General features: G+C 44.1%; 1 protein-coding gene across 3 annotated transcripts in view; it reads left to right on the plus strand.

The window, feature by feature from the left end:
• The window catches only part of plk4 (polo-like kinase 4 (Drosophila)), a 62,637-nt gene that overhangs the window by 32,973 nt on the left and 12,353 nt on the right, over positions 1-17,311 (plus strand). For all 3 annotated transcript variants that reach the window (XM_070871892.1, XM_070871897.1, XM_070871886.1), the window contains exons 8-9: positions 9,578-9,682; positions 10,045-10,147. In XM_070871892.1, the coding sequence (XP_070727993.1) occupies positions 9,578-9,682; positions 10,045-10,147 (208 nt within the window). The remainder of the gene's footprint in view (positions 1-9,577; positions 9,683-10,044; positions 10,148-17,311) is intronic.

The following is a 17,311-nucleotide window of genomic DNA, read 5'->3' on the forward strand; positions in this document are numbered from 1 at the left end:
CTGAGACACTAGCTTCTCTTTCATAATAGTACATTGCGGACAAGTGAGTGAATACCATTTTTGTAAACGGCCAATTTCCCTGTATTAAGGGACTATAGATGACCATAGAAATACCCATGGCCAGAGTTTGCCTGGAATATTTCAGTTATACAAGGGTCATCGAACTGTGAGATTTTTGTGCATGCTGTTTTTTGAATTCATTTTTGGGTATGACATCGCTGGCAAGGCCAGAATTTATTGCCCATCCCTAGGTTTCCTTGAGAAAGTGGTGGTGAGCTGCCGCCTTGAACTATTGCAGTCCACTTGATGAAGGTACTCCCACAATGTTATTAGCTAGGGAGTTCTATGGTTTTGACCCAGCAACGATGAAGGACTGGTGATATATGTCCAAGTCTGGTGATATATGGTGTATGACTTGGAGTGGAACTTTAATGATTTAATAGATAGTGACGTGGATACTGAGTGGGGTTATAGCTGGGGAAGAAATGATCAGGGCAAAGTAGTGCAGAACCAATGTTGTTGGTCCATTACAGGAAACTACAGAAGTCACTTAACTGAGTTACATGAGATCTAGGGCTCCCCAAACCTGAAGAAACTCCATACACTAAAGCAATTTCAGGTGGATGGCTTGCCAGGTTGGCTCCAAGCACTGTGGATACGAGTGAGACTGGCAAGCAGCACACCAAATGACTTTGGGGGTTTCACAGTCCAACGAGGCTTGGATAGTCAAAACTCTGGGACCGGAGTTGGCCAACTATGCCGGAGCACTCAGGAGAAGACATAGAAATCTCACCTCTCATCTCATAGACTGATTTTAAAAACAAAGGGAAACTACCGTTTCATCCCTGAGGTACGCTATTGTATAGCTAGATGCTGCACAGTACAGAGATGCCCCTAAATGTAACATGCTGAGACCTGCCTATATCGATAAGACCCTAAATTAACGCAATAGTAAGGAAGGACATTAGCTTGGATGATGTGGATCGGTATAGAGCTACGGAATACCAAAGGGCAGAAAACGCTAGTGGGAGTTGTTTACAGACCACTAAACAGTAGTAGTGAGGTTGGGGACAGCATCAAACAAGAAATTAGGGATGCGTGCAATAAAAGTACAGCAGTTATCGTGGGCGACTTTAATCTACATATTGATTGGGCTAACCAAACTGGTAGCAATGTGGTGGAGGCGGGTTTCCTGGAGTGTATTAGGGATGGTTTTCGAGACCAATATGTCGAGGAACCAACTAGAGGGCTGGCCATCCTAGACTGGGTGATGTGTAATGAGAAAGGACTAATTAGCAATCTTGTTGTGTGAGGCCCCTTGGGGAAGAGTGACCATAATATGGTAGAATTCTTTATTAAGATGCCGAGAATGACAGTTAATTCAGAGACTAGGGTCCTGAACTTAAGGAAAGGTAACTTCGATGGTATGAGACGTGAATTGGCTAGAATAGACTGGCCTTGGTGAGGCCCCACCTGGAATATTCTGTTCAGTTTTGGTCTCCTAATCTGAGGAAGGACGTTCTTGCTATTGAAGGAGTGCAGCGAGGGTTCACCAGACTGATTCCCGGGATGGCAGGACTGACATATGAGAAGAGACTGGATCAACTGGGCTTGTATTCACTGGAGTTTAGAAGTATGAGAGGGGATCTCATAGAAACATATAACATTCTGATGGGACTGGACAGATTAGATGCAGGAAAAATGTTCCTGATGTTGGGGAAGTCCAGAACCAGGGGACATAGTCTAAGGATAAGGGGTAAGCCATTTAGGACTGAGATGAGGAGAAACTTCTTCACTCAGAGAGTTGTTAACCTGTGGAATTCTCTACCACAGATAGTTGTTGATGCCAGTTCGTTGAATATATGCAAGAGGGAATTAAATATGGCCCTTATGGCTAAAGGGATCAAGGGGTATGGAGAGAAAGCAGGAAAGGGGTACTGAGGTGAATGATTAGCCATGATCTTATTGAATGGTGGTGCAGGCTCGAAGAGCCGAATGGCCTACTCTTGCACCTATTTTCTATGTTTCTATGAGGCGTGGTTAAGCAGATTGATGGCTGCTGATCTATTGTGACGAATGAAGACCAAAGACTAGGCAGCTGTGATTTTAAAACATGCAGCTGTAAGTGATTTGGGGGAGTGTTTTTTTTTCTATGGATGGATACAGAGCAAAGTGTTGTAAGAGGGTAGGGTGATGTGGGTGGTGAGAGGTACAAGGAGGTGGTTGGAGATGGTCTTGTCTGTCAAGGAAACCATGAGAGTACAGAGGCCATGTGACATGGCAAAGTTGAGGAGATGATCATAAATATGGGAAGGAAAATTTATATGGAGAGGAAAGGTGAAGGAAGGACAGGAGCTCCATTAATTTCGAGAAGAAGGGGCGAGGAGATCTGAGGCGAAGATCGGAGTCGCTCATTGCATATGATGAGTGAGGAGTGGAGGGTACATATCTTGGTGAGAGGCAGACAACAGAATTTTAAAGGAAGGGTAGAGGGGTCAAACAAGATGTTTGAAAGAGAAGTTGTGGGAGAGACCAAGGTGTGAATTACTGATACAGGTACAAGAACATAAGAATTAGGAGCAGGAGTAGGCCATACAGCCCCTTGAGCCTGCTTCACCATTCAATAACATCGTGGCTGATCTTTGACCTCAACTCCACTTTCCTGCCCGATCCCCATATTCCTTAATTCGCCTAGAGTCCAAAAATCAATCTATCTTAGCCTTGAACATAATCAATGACTCAGCATCCACAGCCCTTTGGGGTAGAGAATTCCAAAGATTCACAAACCTGTGAGTGAAGAAATTACTCCTCGACTCGGTCTTAAACGGCCGACCCCTTATCCTGAGACTATACCTCCTCTTTTTTTAAATTTGTTCCAGGATGTGGGCATCGCTGGCAAGGCCAGCATTTATTGCCCTTGAGAAGGTGGTGTTGAGCTGCCTTTTAAACCATTGCAGTCCTTGTGGTGAGGGTACTCCCACAGTGCTGTTGGGGAGGGAGTTCCAGGATTTTGACCCAGCGACTATGAAGGAACAGCAATATATTTCCAAGTCAGTATGGTGTGTAACTTAGAGCGGAACTTGGAGGTGATGATGTTCTCATGTGCCTGCTGTCCTTGTCCTTCTAAGTGGTAGAGGTCATGGGTTTGGGAGGTGCTGCCGAAGAAGCCTTGGCAAGTTGCTGCAGTGCATCTTGTAAATGGTACATACTGCAGCCATTGTGCGCCGATGGTGGACGAAGTGAATGTTTAAGGTGGTGGATGGGTTGCCAATCAAGCAGGCTACTTTGTCCTGCATTGTGTTGAGCATCTTGAGTGTTGTTGGAGCTGCATTCATCCAGGCCAGTGGAGAGTATTCCATCACACTCCCGACTTGTGCCTTGTAGATGGTGGAAAGGTTACTGGGAGTTGGGAGGTGAGTCACACTCCGCAGAATCATGCTTGACAAATCTTCTGGAATTTTTTGAGGATGTAACTAGTAGAGTGGACAAGGGAGAACCAGTGGATGTGGTGTATTTGGACTTTCAAAAGGCTTTTGACAAGGTCCCACACAAGAGATTGGTGTGCAAAATTAAAGCAAAATTAAAGCAAATGGTATTGGGGGTAATGTATTGACGTGGATAGAAAACTGGTTGGCAGACAGGAAGCAGAGAGTCGGGATAAACTGGTCCTTTTCAGAATGGCAGGCAGTGACCCCAGTCTGTGGAGTGCTGGGACCCCAGCTATTTACAATAGGCATCAATGACTTAGATGAAGGAATTGAGTGTAATGTCACCAAATTTGTAGATGATACTAAGCTGGGTGGTGGTGTGAGTTGTGAGGAGGATGCTAAGTGGCTGCAGGGTGACTTGGACAGGTTAGGTGAGTGGGCAAATGCATGGCAGATGCAGGATAATGTGGATAAATGTGAGGTTATCCACTTTGGGGGCAAAAATATGAAGGCAGAATATTATCTGAATGGCGGCAGATTAGGAAAAAGGGATGTGCAATGAGACCTGGGTGTCTTGGTACATCAGTCATTGAAGGTTGGCAAGCAGGTGCAGCAGGCGGTGAAGAAGACAAATGGCATGTTGGTCTTCATAGCTAGGGGATTTGAGTATAGGAGCAGGGAGGTCTTACTGCAGTTGTACAGGGCTTTGGTGAGGCCTCACCTGGAATATTGTGTTCAGTTTTGGTCTCCTAATCTGAGGAAGGATATTCTTGCTATTGAGGGAGTGCAGCGAAAGTTCACCAGACTGATTCCTGGGATGGCAGGACTGACACATGAGAGACTGGATCGACTGGGCCTGTATTCACTGGAGTTCAGAAGAATGAGAGGGGATCTCATAGAAACATATAAAATTCTGACGGGACTGGACAGATTAGATGGAGGAAAAATGTTCCTGATGTTGGGGAAGTCCAGAACCAGGGGACATAGTCTAAGGATAAGGGGTAAGCCATTTAGGACTGAGATGAGGAGAAACTTCTTCACTCAGAGTTGTTAACCTGTGGAATTCTCTACCACAGATAGTTGTTGATGCCAGTTCATTGGATATATGCAAGAGGGAATTAGATATGGCCCTTACGGCTAAAGGGATCAAGGGGTATGGAGAGAAAGCAGGAAAGGGGTACTGAGGTGAATGATCAGCCATGATCTTATTGAATGGTGGTGCAGGCTCGAAGGGCCGAAATGGCCTACTTTCTATGTTTCTAATACCCAACCTCTGACTCGCTCTTGTTGGTACAGTATATTTGTGGCTAGTCCAGTTTCTGGTCAATGGTGACCGGCCCCCTTCCCCCCCAGGATGTTGATGGCAGGGGATTCGACGATGGTAATGCTGTTGAATGTCATGGGGAGGTGGTTCGACACTCTCTCTTGTTGGAGATTGCCATTGCCTGCCACTTTTGTGCCGTGAATGTTACTTACCACTTTTCAGCCCAAGCCTGAATGTCATCCAGGTCTTGCTGCATATGGGCACGGACAGCTTCATTTTCTGAGGAGGTGCGAATGGAACTGAACACTCTGCAATCATCAGTGAATATCCCTATTTCTGATATGATGGAGGGAAGGTCATTGATGAAGCAGCTGAAGATGGTTATGCCCTCCAGCCAGGGGGAAACAACCTCTCGGCATCTGCCCTGTCAATCTCCCTCAGAATTATGTGTCTCAGTGCGATCACCTCTCATTCTTCTAAACTCCAGAAAGTATCGGCCCAATCTATCCTCGAAGGACAACCCTCTCATCCCAGGGATCAATCTAGTAATCCTTTGTTGCACCGCCTCTCAGCCCAAGTATGTCCTTCCTCAGATAAGGAGGTCAAAACTGTGCACAGTTCTCCAGGTGTGGGGTCAACGAAGCCCTGTACAAATGTAGTAAGACTTCCTTACTCTTGCACTCCAACCTTCTTGCAGTAAATGCCAACATGCCATTTGCCTTTCTAATTGCTTGCTGTACCTGTATGCTAACTTTTGGTGTTTCTTATACGAGGACACCTAAATCTCTTTGAACACCAACATTTAATAGTTTCTCACCATTTAAAAATAGCTGTATTTATTTGCACCACAAGTGGTATGGACCAGATTTCTGATGGATGTGCCTTTTCCTCCAAAGGGACCAAACAGTTTATCTGGAATGAATCATTTGATTGCTGGAGAGTAATTTGATCCAGTCATTGTCACATGCAAGCTGCTCCATTGCAGCCAGAACAGTGGCATCTACCTGTTAATGTGGTCACCAAGAGAACACTCGCATGACCACGTACGGTCTACATTGTCGACCTCATTCCAAGCGTGAAATAATGTAAATTGCTGAGCTAGTCAGGCAGCATCTATCGAGAGAAAAAAGCAGCAACTTTCATCAGAACTTGAAACGTTAACTCTCTTTCTCTTCGTATAACTGCTGCTTGACTTGCTGAGTGAAATCCACAGCAGTGACTATTTTACATAATTTGAGCTGCAAGGTTGATTTAGTATTGCCCATTTCATTAGAGAACAAGTGACGGTGACATCACTAGCAGAACCGTAGATTTTTAGCATGCTCTGAGAATTACATCATCGAGTAGCCCGGCTCTTGTGCAGGATGACGTTACGAGTCAACAGGAAACCAGAAGTACCTACATTGTCGCTAATCACTCTTATGAAACTAAATGCTCTGGATAAGAGCTTCAATGACTGCTGGGGCATTGTGTGTGGGTCACTGATTGTTAACAAGTTTATTGGGTATGAAGTGAATTATTCCACTCCACCTGATCTCTGCTCCCACACACTCTGATCTCTCCGCTCCCACTCCCTCTGATCTCTTCGATCATGGTCAAAAGCATGATCCAAGTCCAGGGAGCGACGAGGTATAATGCGATGTGTGCGCAAAGCGGGTGGGGACGGAAGAATGCGATCCACGTCTAATGTAGCGCGAGAGCATGATCTGTCTTCCCATTTGGATCACTTTCTCGCTCTCCTCCCTTTACACCTGGATTTCGTTCTTCCTGCCCCCTCATCCCCACTGTTCTCTCCGTGCTCCCCCAAGCTCCTGTCCTCTCTCTTCCTTCCCATTCCCCCCCCCCCCCCCCAATCCCATCCATGTCCCCTCTCTTCCTCCCCACCCTCCACCCATCTCCTGTCCTCTTCCTTACTCCCTTCAATCCCCTGCCCCTCTCTTCTTCCACCCCCCCCGCCCCCGATCTCTTAACCTCCACCGGGTGAAAAAGTGGGTGAGGCTGCAGCCCTGCTGCTCGGCGCATGACCTCCGGTGTGCATGCAATGCTGCAACATAGAGTGTGTAGATGCAGCTTTGGTGGGAGTGTGGCTGTGTTTAGGTTCCTCCCCCATTCAGTGCGCATGTGCAGAATGATGTTGCATTCGAACAAATAATCACTCCGAACAATATTTTGTTTTTCTACTGTTCCTACCAAAGCGAATAACCTCACATTTCCCCACAATATACTCCATCTACCACCTTATTCCCCACTCACTTAACCTGTCTATATCCCTTAGCAGGCTCTTTATGTCCTCCTCACAGCTTACGTTCCCACCTAGCTTTGTCTCCTCAGCAAATTTGGATACATTGCACTTGGTTCCTTCATTCAAGTCATTAATATAGATTGTAAATAGCTGAAGCCCAAGCACTAATCATTGTAGCACCTGACTAGATACAGCCCGCCAACCAGAAAATGACCCATTTATCCCTAATCCCTGCTGTCCGTGAACCAATCCTCTATCCATGCTAATATATTAGCCCCAAACCCATGAGCCGTTATCTGGTGTAGCAACCTTTTATGTGGCACCTTATTAAATGCCTTTTGGACATCCACTGGTTCCCCTTTATCTACCTTGCTAGTTACATCCTCAAAAACGCTTAATAAATTTGTTAAACACGATTTATCTTTCGTAAAACCATGTATACTCTGCCTGATCAAATTATGATTTTCTAAGTGCCACTTCCTTAATAATGGATTCCAGCATATTCCCGCTGACTGGTCTGCAGTCCCGCTTTTCTCTTCCTCCTTTCTTGAATAGCAGAGCTATCTTCCAATCTGCTGGGACCGTTATAGAATCTAGGGAATTTTGGAAGGTCACAACCATTGCATCCACTGTCTCTGCAGCCACCTCTTTTAGAATCCTAGGATGTAGGCCATCAAGTCCAGGGCATTTGGGTCACACTGCCATTGTGACGATTTGGGCAGGGACGGTGGTAGAAAGTATTGCTAGGCGGGGAGGCTTCAGTAAGGGGTAATGTGTCATTGCCATGTCATTTTTCTGTTAAAGTCAGGATATTGATGCAATCATCCAGAATAAGGTTGTGATTGCAAGACCCTTCAAAGTGAAGACCTTATCAGTCACATGGACTGGAATGTCATTGATAAGCATAGATGTATTTTTTGACAAGTTTTGAGCATGCAGAGTGAGCAAATGGCACGTTCAATTTTCTGTTGGGTAAAAGGATGGTAAACTTTATTTCTGCTGTATCAAGAAAGAATTGAACGGTCTCTAAATTGTCAGACTGCTTGTCTGACATCATCCTGTACTTGATGAGCAGAAATTTTCTCCATTTGAATATTGGGAAGATCAAAGCCATTGTCTTCGGCCACTGCCACAAACTCCGTTTCCTAGCCACTGACTCCATCTCTCTACCTAGCATCTGCCTGAGGCTGAACCAGACTGTTCACAACCTTGGTGTCATATTTGACCCTGGAATGAACTTCCAATCACATATCTGCGCCATAGCTATCACCGTCTATTTCTACCTCCGCAACATCGCCTGTCTCTGCTCATCTGTTGTTCATCCATACCTTTTGCCTCTAGACTTAACTATTCCAACACAATCCTGGCTGGGCCTCCCATGTTTTACCCTCTGTAAACTTGACGTTATCCAAAACTCAGCTGCAAGTGTCCTAACTAGTTCCAAGTCCCACTCACTGACCTACGTTGGTGCGTGGTTAAACAATACCGTAATTTTAAAATTCTCATCCCTGTTTTCAAATCCCTCCATGGCCTCACCCCTCCCTATCTCTGTAATCTCCTCCAGCTCCACAACCCTCTCGAGATATCTACGCTCCTCTAATTCTGTCCCCTTGAGCATCCCTGATCTTAATCGCTCAACTATTGGTGGCTGTGCCTTCAAATGCCTAGACCCTAAGCTCTAGAATTCCATCCCTAAACCTCTCCGCCTCTACCTCTCTTTCCTCTTTTTAAGATGCTCCTTAAAACCTACCTCTTTGATCAAGCTTTTGGTCATCTGTCCTAATGTCTCGTTATGTGACTCGCTGTCAAACCTTTTGTCTTGTAACATTCCTGTGATCCGCCTTGGGATGTTTTATAATGTTAAAGGTGCTATATAAATGCAAGTTGTTATATTGAAAGATTTAGATCTTCCAATGAAAAGTGTTCTCTATCATTAAAAACTGAAAATGCTGGAAATACTCAGCAAGTCAGGCAACATGTGCGCAGAGAGGAACAAGGTTAATGTTTCCGGTTGCTGACCTTTCATCAGAACTGGAAAAAGTTAGTAATCTAATTGGTTTTAAGCAAGTGCAGAGATGGTGAAAGGGAAGAAAGAACAAAAAGGCATGTCTGCTGGCTTGGAAAGCAGGAATGATTAAAAGACAAAAGGTATGATGGTGCAAGACAAAAGGAGATGATAATGGGATGAGTAAAGAAACCAAAAATGGGTTTGGAAGAGGTGTAAATAGGAATAGCAGAATCATCAACCGCTTCCGTCCAAAAAATGGGGGTAGAGGTTATGATCTGAAATTGTTGAACTCAATGCTGAGTCCAGACAGTTATAAAGTGCCTAATCAAAAGAGAAGGTGCTGTTCCTGGAGCTTACGTAGAGCTTCATTGGAACAGTGTAAGAGACCGAGGACATAAAAGTCCGAGTGAGAGTGGAGCGGAGAATTAATGTGACAGGTGACCAGAAGCTCAGGGTCACACTTGCAGAATGAATACAAATGTTTTGCAAAGTGGTCACCCAGTCTGCGTTTGGTTTCCCCAATGTAGTTGGGCCAAACGGCCTGTTTCTGTGCTGTATATTATATGTAATTCTATTTGTGTTCGAATATCTTAGTTTTTGACATACTGCTATACATAACCAAACTTGTTGTTCAGGTGAGTATTCTCGACTCGGAAGAAGTGTGTATGGAACTTTTAAAAGGGAGCGGTGCTCAAGAACGTGTGAAGGAGGTACTTCGAATATCCTGTGATGGAAGCATGGTAAGTTATTTTTAAAATGTTAATTTGTTTTGGTGTCTCGTATCTTTGTTTTCTTTAATACAAATGAGAATATCTGTATGTGGGTAGGTGGGGGAGGGGGGGATTTCTTCAAAATAAATTGCAGGTTGATTGGTCAAAATTCTACCCATAATTGTGATTCCTACGTGTAATGTTTTAATATGTTCCAGTAACACTATTCAAACTGGTCTACTAATCGAGGGGAAAAGTCTTCTGTAAATCATTTACATTGTTTTATAACCTTGTCTTCATTTAAAGTAAAGCTAATTCTGTTACTTTGTATCTGCATTAGACTTTACAAACATGATTTTGTATGGAATGTGTTTGACATTTACTCTCCACAGATCCATATTTATCATCCTAATGAGGGAAGAGGCTTCCCATTGGATGACAGACCTCCATCTCCATCAGAGGAAGTATTTGTTTACAGTTTTGACAACTTGCCAGGTATTTACTATTCATGAACAATGCATTACCTGGTGATGTGAATTTTTCTTGAGTCTTCATAGATTTTTAAAATTATAGAAGATTGAAGGTAGGCATGCAGGTACAGCAGGCAGTAAAGAAAGCAAATGGCATGCTGGCCTTCATAGCGAGGGGATTTGGGTATAGGAGCATGGAAGTCTTGCTGCAGTTGTACAGGGCCTTGGTGAGACCACACCTTGAGTAGTGCGTGCAGTTTGGTCTCCTAATCTGAGGAAGGACGTGCTTGCTATTAAGGGAGTGCAGCGAAGGTTCACCGGACTGACATGCGGAAAGACTGGATGGGCTAGGCTTATACTCACTGGAATTTAGAAGAATGAGAGGAGATCTCATAGAAACGTATAAAATTCTGACGGGATTAGACAGGTTAGATGCAGGAAGAATGTTCCAGATGTTGGGGGAAGTCCAGAACCAGGGGACACAATCTAAGGATAAGGGGTAAGCCATATAGGACCGAGATGAGGAGAAACTTTTTCACTCAGAGAATTGTGAATCTGTGGAATTCTCTACTACAGAAAGTTGTTGAATCCAGTTTGTTGAACATATTCAAAAGGGAGTTAGATATGGCCCTTACGACTAAAGGGATCAGGGGGTATGGTGAGAAGGCTGGGGTGGGGTACTGAGGTTGAATGATCAGCCATGATCATATTGAATGGCGGTGCAAGCTCGAAGGGCCCAATGGCCTACTCCTGCACCTATTTTCTATGTTTCTATATGTAGTTATGGTTGCAAGAAATTATTAAGAGCATGATTTAATTGGTGAGGTTTTTCTTTTTTAAGTTGATGTAGATTATATAAAAATCTAAATATTACAAGTTCCTCTCACCAATAAATAAAAGGAAACATTGACTTGTTAAATATGCATGGTTATTCCATCAAGATCCAAATGATTGCTTTTCATAATTACCAATTTTAAAATGAAAAGCATAAATACGTAAGTTACCACAATTTAACAACTTCGTGCTTTATTTTAGTTCCTCCAATATAAATTGACACCTAACTATTTCATGTGGAGCCAGTTAGCAAATAGGACCAGAATGGAGCAGAATTTGTTTTAACATATTTTAAAATTGGGGAGTGGTGGGGCGGAGGAAAGAGAGCAACCAAGTCAGAAATACACACTTCAACTGATCAAAGATAAGTTTTTAATAATTTGGAAACAATATATAGTGCAAGAATACTTCACATAATACACATATTTTTTAAACTTAAATTACTAGAGGAAATTACTTTATTGGAGAGTCTTTAAATTATTCTCCAAATCGAATGTATTTTTCAGTACTATAACAACAACACCTACTTTTATTTATATAGTGCCTTTAATGTTGTGCGGCTGGAGGAGATTACAGAGATAGGGAGTCCGAGACAGATGTTACGGAGAGGGATGGAGTCAGTGGCTAGGGAACGGAGTTTGTAGCGGGGACCCGAAAACAATTAGTTCAGTCTTCCCAATATTTAATTGTAGAAAAATTTTGCTCATCCAGAACTGGACAAGCAATCTGACAATTCAGATAAGAACATAAGAAATAGGAGCAGAAGTAGGCCATCTGGCGCCTCGAGCCTACTCCACCATTCAATAAGATCATGGCTGATCCGATCCTGGCCTCAACTCCACTTCCTTGCCCTCTCCCCATAACCCCCACTAGGGGGAACATCCTCTCTGCATTTACCCTGTCAAGCCCCCTCAGAATCTTGTACATTTCAATAAGATCACCTTTCAGTCTTCTAAACTCCAATGAGTATAGGCCCAACCTGCTCAACATTTCTTCGTAAGACAATCCCCTCATCACAGGAATCAATCTAGTGAACCTTCTCTGAACCGCCTCCAATTCAAGTATATCCCTCTTTTAAATAAGGAGACCAATACTATCTCTCCAGCGCCCTGTATGGTTGTAGCAGGACTTCCTTACTTTTTTAATCCATCCCTTTTGCAATAAAGGCCACCATTCCATTTGCTTTCCTAATAACTTGCTGTACCTGCATGATAACGTTTTGAGTTTCATGTACAAGGACCCCCAGGTATATCTACCACAGCATTTTGTAATCTCTCCCCATTTAAATAATTTGCTTTTTTAATTTTCCTTCCAAAGTGGATAACCTCACATTTTCCCACATTATACTCCATCTGCCAAATTTTTGCCCACTCACTTAGCCTATTTATATCCCTTTGCAGATTCTTTGCATCCTCCTCACAACTTGCTTTCCCACCTATCTTTGTATCATATTTGTATCTTTGTACCAAGTCATTAATTATAGATTGTGGATAGTTGAGGCCCCAGCACTGATCCCTGTGACACCCACTAATTACAGTTTGCCTACCTGAAAATGACCCATTTATCCCGACTCTGTTTTCTGTTAGTTAGCAAATCCTTCAGAGAAGGTTCACTAGATTGATTCCTGTGATGAGGGGATTGTCTTACGAAGAAATGTTGATATATTACCCTCAATCCCATGTACAGTAACCTTTCATGTGGCACCTTTATTGAATGCCTTCTGGAAATCCAAATGCACGACATCTACTGGTTCTCCTTTATCCACCCAGCTCATTACATCCTTAAAGAACTCCAGCAACTTTGTCAAACAGGATTTCCCTTTCATAAAACCATGCTGACTCGTCTTGACTGCATTTCTAAATGTTCTGCTACTACTTCCTTAATAATTGACTCCAGCATTTTCCCAATGACAGATGTTAGGCTAACTGGTCTATAATTTCCTGCTTTCTGTCTCCTTCCTTAAATAGGGGCATTACATTTGCAGTTTTCCAATCTGCTGAGACCTCTCCAGAATCCAGGGAATTTTGATAGATTACAATCAATGTATCCACTCTGTCTGCAGCCACTTTTAAGACCCTAGGATGCAGGCCATCGGGTCCAGGGGACTTGACCACCTTTAGTCCCATTAGTTTGCCTCGTACTTTTTCTCTAGTGATAGTGATTGTTTTAAGTTTCCCCCCGCAATAGCCCCTTGATTATATCAATTTTTGGGATGATTTTAGTGTCTTTTACCGTGAAGACCGATACAAAATATTTGTTCAAAGTCTCTGCTATTTCCCATTATTAATTCCCCAGTTTCATCATCTAAGGGACCAATGTTTACTTTAGCTAGTCTCTTCCTTTTTATATACACCTGTAGAAGCTCTTACTATCTGTTTTTATATTTCTTGCTAGTTTACTCTCATAAACTATCTTCTCTCTTTTTATTTAAGTCGTCCTTTGCTGGTTTCTAAAATTTTCCCAATCCTCTGCCCTTCCACTATTCTTCGCAACATTGTATGCCTTTGTTTTCAATTGGATACCGTGGCGGGGGTCTTGAAAAGTGGTGACGAGGTAGAACTGGGTGTCATTAGCGTACATGTGGAAATTGATGCTGTGTTTTCAAGTGATGTCGGCAAGGGGTAGAATGTAGATGAGAAATAGGAGGGGGCCAATGGTAGATCCTTGGGGGAAACCAGAGGTAACTATGCAGGAGCAGGAAGAGAAGCCATTGCAGGTGATTCTGTGCTACCATAAGATTGGATGGATAAGATTGGAACCAGGCAAGTGCAGTCTTGCTCAGTTGGACGATGGTGGAGAGGCCTTGGAGAAGGATGGGGAGTGGTCAGCCGTGTCAAAAGGCTGCGCAGAAATCAAGAATGATGAGGAGGGATAGTTTACCTTTGTCACAGTCACAAAGGATGTAATTTGTGACTTTAAGAACCGTTTCGGTACTGTAGCAGGGGCAGAAACCTGTTTGGAGGGATTCAAACATGGAGTAGCAGGAAAGATGGGCACTGATTTGGGAGGTGACTACACGTTGAAGGACTTTGGAGAAGAAAGGGAGGTTGGAGATGGGGTGGTAGTTTGCAAGGAGAGGGATGATGGCAGATTTGAGGAGAGGGGGCAGTACCTGAGGAGTTAACCTGGGAGCCAGAAAAGGAAGTTGAGCAGTCAACAGTTTGGTGGGAATATGGTCGAGGAAGTGGGTCTCATGGACAAGGTGAGTGTGGAGAGGTCATGAGGGGAGATTGGAGAGAAACTGGAGAAAATTGTGAGTTCAGGGCTCGGGCAGTGGGGGAACCTTGGAAGAATTTTGGCCGTTGGGCTAGGGGAAGGAAGGGAAGTGGCAGAGACAGCTGAATGGATGCTCTCAATCTTGGAGACAAAGAGGACGATTAGCAGTAGAGAATAGAAGCCAGGCTTTATCTTTGCATTCCAGAATGATTCTGGAATAGTGAGCAATTTTAGCAGATGAGAGCAGGACCCGATAATGTTTTATGTGGTCCAGCCAGAGTTGGCGGTAAATGGCTAAATTAGTTGTCCGCTACATATCAGTTCAAGTCTGCACCCTTTGGACTTAAGGGAGTGAAGATGAGGGCTGTACCAGGAGGGAATAGCCAGGGTGAGAAGGAGTAATTCTTTTAATAGGGACTAGGGCATCAAAGATGGTGGTGAGGGTGTGGTTATGCAGTAGCTGCAGAAATGTCGTGCTGAATGGAGGGCTGCAAAGTTGGGATTTCATAAGTGCAGTTGTGAGAGTTTTTTTCCAGGTGTGGACACAGAAGGAAGTAGGGTTGATTGGTACACGGAGTTGTGATATGAGGAATTGGTCAGAGATGGCCTTGTCTGCAATTGACACGATGGGAGTAGTGGGGCCCTGAGAAATGGCAAGGTCAAGGGAGTGGTCATGAATCTGGAGTGGGGAGTTTACATGGAGGGAAGATAGGAGGCTAGTGAACTCAGAGGAGAATGAGCGTGATGAATTGAGATGGAGGTTGAAATCACTGAGGATGAGAAGTCACTCAGGGCAGAGGCTGAGGGAGGAAAGCAGTGAAGATATCTCGGTAAGAAAATTCTTATGGTACATTGGTGGGTGGTAGAGAACGAGAATTTTAAATGAGGGAAGGGGATGGAATAATGTGAGGTGCTCAAAGGAGGAGGAAGTGCCGGAAGAGTAGGGGGAACAGACCAAGGTGTGATTTGGTGATGAGAGCCACACCGCCACCACGGCGGTCTGATTGGGCCAAGTAGTGGAAGAATAGCCAGGCAGGGAGGCTTCATTTAAGGGTAAGGTGTCATCGCCCCTCAGCCAAGTTTCCGTCTGGGCCTTAATGTCAATGCAATCATCCACCAGAACCTCATGGATAGCAAGGGCCTTGTTTGCAAGGGAGATTCTGGAGGGAGCTGCGGAGAGGGTCGGTGATGGCTGACCCACTGCCAGCGTCCACAAGGTCGACGCTGAGAGGGGTCTGTTAGATGGGGATGAGATTAGCAAGATGGGACAGTTGGGGTTGCTGCTCGTAAGGAGGCAGCAACAAGTGCCTTGATGGGCCCTTTGTAGCATGCCAAGCTGGAGGCTTCTGTAAGAGGGAGTCAAGCCTGGGACAGCGGTAGGAGAATAGAAAAGTCGAAGTGTAATGAAGGATTGGGCTGGGATTCTGGAGGCCAGGGTATCCAAGAGAGGAAAGATGAAAGGAGGCATGATGACAGGAGAGAGTGGTCAGGGAGGGATAGAGAAAAAAGGAAAAGTGGGGGGGGGGGCGGAAGGGGAAAAAGAAATGAACGGCTTCGGTCCAGAGTGACAGCCAAAGTGTGCATGCGAATGGTCACGGAAAAGCTCAGGTTACATTAGGCCTGATATGTAGTAATTATTGGGATACATATTTCTTGGTCACTGAATAGTTTGAAGACAATAATAGGGAGACCAGAGTCAAAGTCAGAGGTGGCTCAACTGTGGCTAACAAGGGAAATTAGGGATAGTGTTAAATCCAAGGAAGAGGCATATAAATTGGCCTGAAAAAGCAGCAAACCTGAGGACTGGTAAAAATTTTGAATTCAGAGGAGGACTAAGGGTTTAATTAGGAGAGGGAAAATAAAGTATGAGAGTAAGCTTGCAGGTAACACAAAAACAGACCGCAAAAGCCTCTAAAGATTAGTGAAGACTAATGTAAGTCCCTTGCAGTCAGAATCAAGGAATTCATAATAGGGAACAAGGAAATGGCAGACCAATTGAACAAATATTTTGGTTCTGACTTCACTAAGGAAGACACGAATAACCTCCCGAAAATACTAGGGGCCAGAGGTCTAGCGCGAAGGAGGAACTTGGGGAAATCCTTATTAGTCAGAAAATGGTTTTAGGGAAATTGATGGGACTGAAGGCCAATAAATCCCCAGGGCCTGATGGTCTGTATCCCAGAATACTTAAGGAAGTGGCCCTAGAAATAGTAGATGCATTGGTGGTCATTTTCCAACATTCCTTGAGATCTGGATCAGTTCCTATGGATTGGAGGGTAGCTAATGTAACCCCACTTTTTTAAAAAAGGAGGGAGAGAAACAGGGAATTATAGACCGGTTAGCCTGATATCGGTAGTGGGGAAAATGCTGGAATCAATTATTAAAGATGTAATAGCAGCGCATTTGGTAAGCAGTGACAGGATCAGTCCAAGTCAGCATGGATTTATGAAAAGGAAATCATGCTTGACAAATCTTCTAGAATCTTTTGAGGATGTAACTAGTAGAGTGGACAAGGGAGAACCAGTGGATGTAGTGTATTTGGTGTTTCAAAAGGCTTTTGACAAGGTCCCACACAAGAGATTAGTGTGCAAAATTAAGGCGCATGGTATTGGGGGTAATGTATTGACGTATAGAGAACTGGTTGGCAGACAGGAAGCAAGAGTGGGAATAAACGAGTCCTTTTCAGAATGGCAGGCAGTGACTAGTGGGGTACCGCAAGGTTAGTGCTGGGACCCCAGCTATTTACAATATAAATTTAGATGAAGGAATTGAATGTAACATCTCCAAGTTTGCAGATGACACTAAGCTGGGTGGCAGTGTGAGCTGTGAGGAGGATGCTAAGAGGCTGCAGGGTGACTTGGACAGGTTAAGTGAGTGGGCAAATGCATGGCAGATGCAGTATAATGTGGATACATGTGAGATTATCCACTTTGGTGGCAAAAACAGGAAGGCAGATTATTATCTGAATGGTGACAGATTAGTAAAAGGGGAGGTGCAACAAGACTTGGGTGTCATGGTACGTCAGTCATTGAAAGTAGGCATGCAGATACAGCAGGGAGTAAAGAAAGCAAATGGCCTTCATAGCAGGAGGATTTGAGTATAGGAGCATGGAGGTATTGCTGCAGTTGTACAAGGCCTT

The sequence above is a fragment of the Pristiophorus japonicus genome, chromosome 2 (genome assembly GCF_044704955.1).
Source record: "Pristiophorus japonicus isolate sPriJap1 chromosome 2, sPriJap1.hap1, whole genome shotgun sequence".
In the NCBI taxonomy this organism is placed as follows: Eukaryota; Metazoa; Chordata; class Chondrichthyes; family Pristiophoridae; genus Pristiophorus; species Pristiophorus japonicus.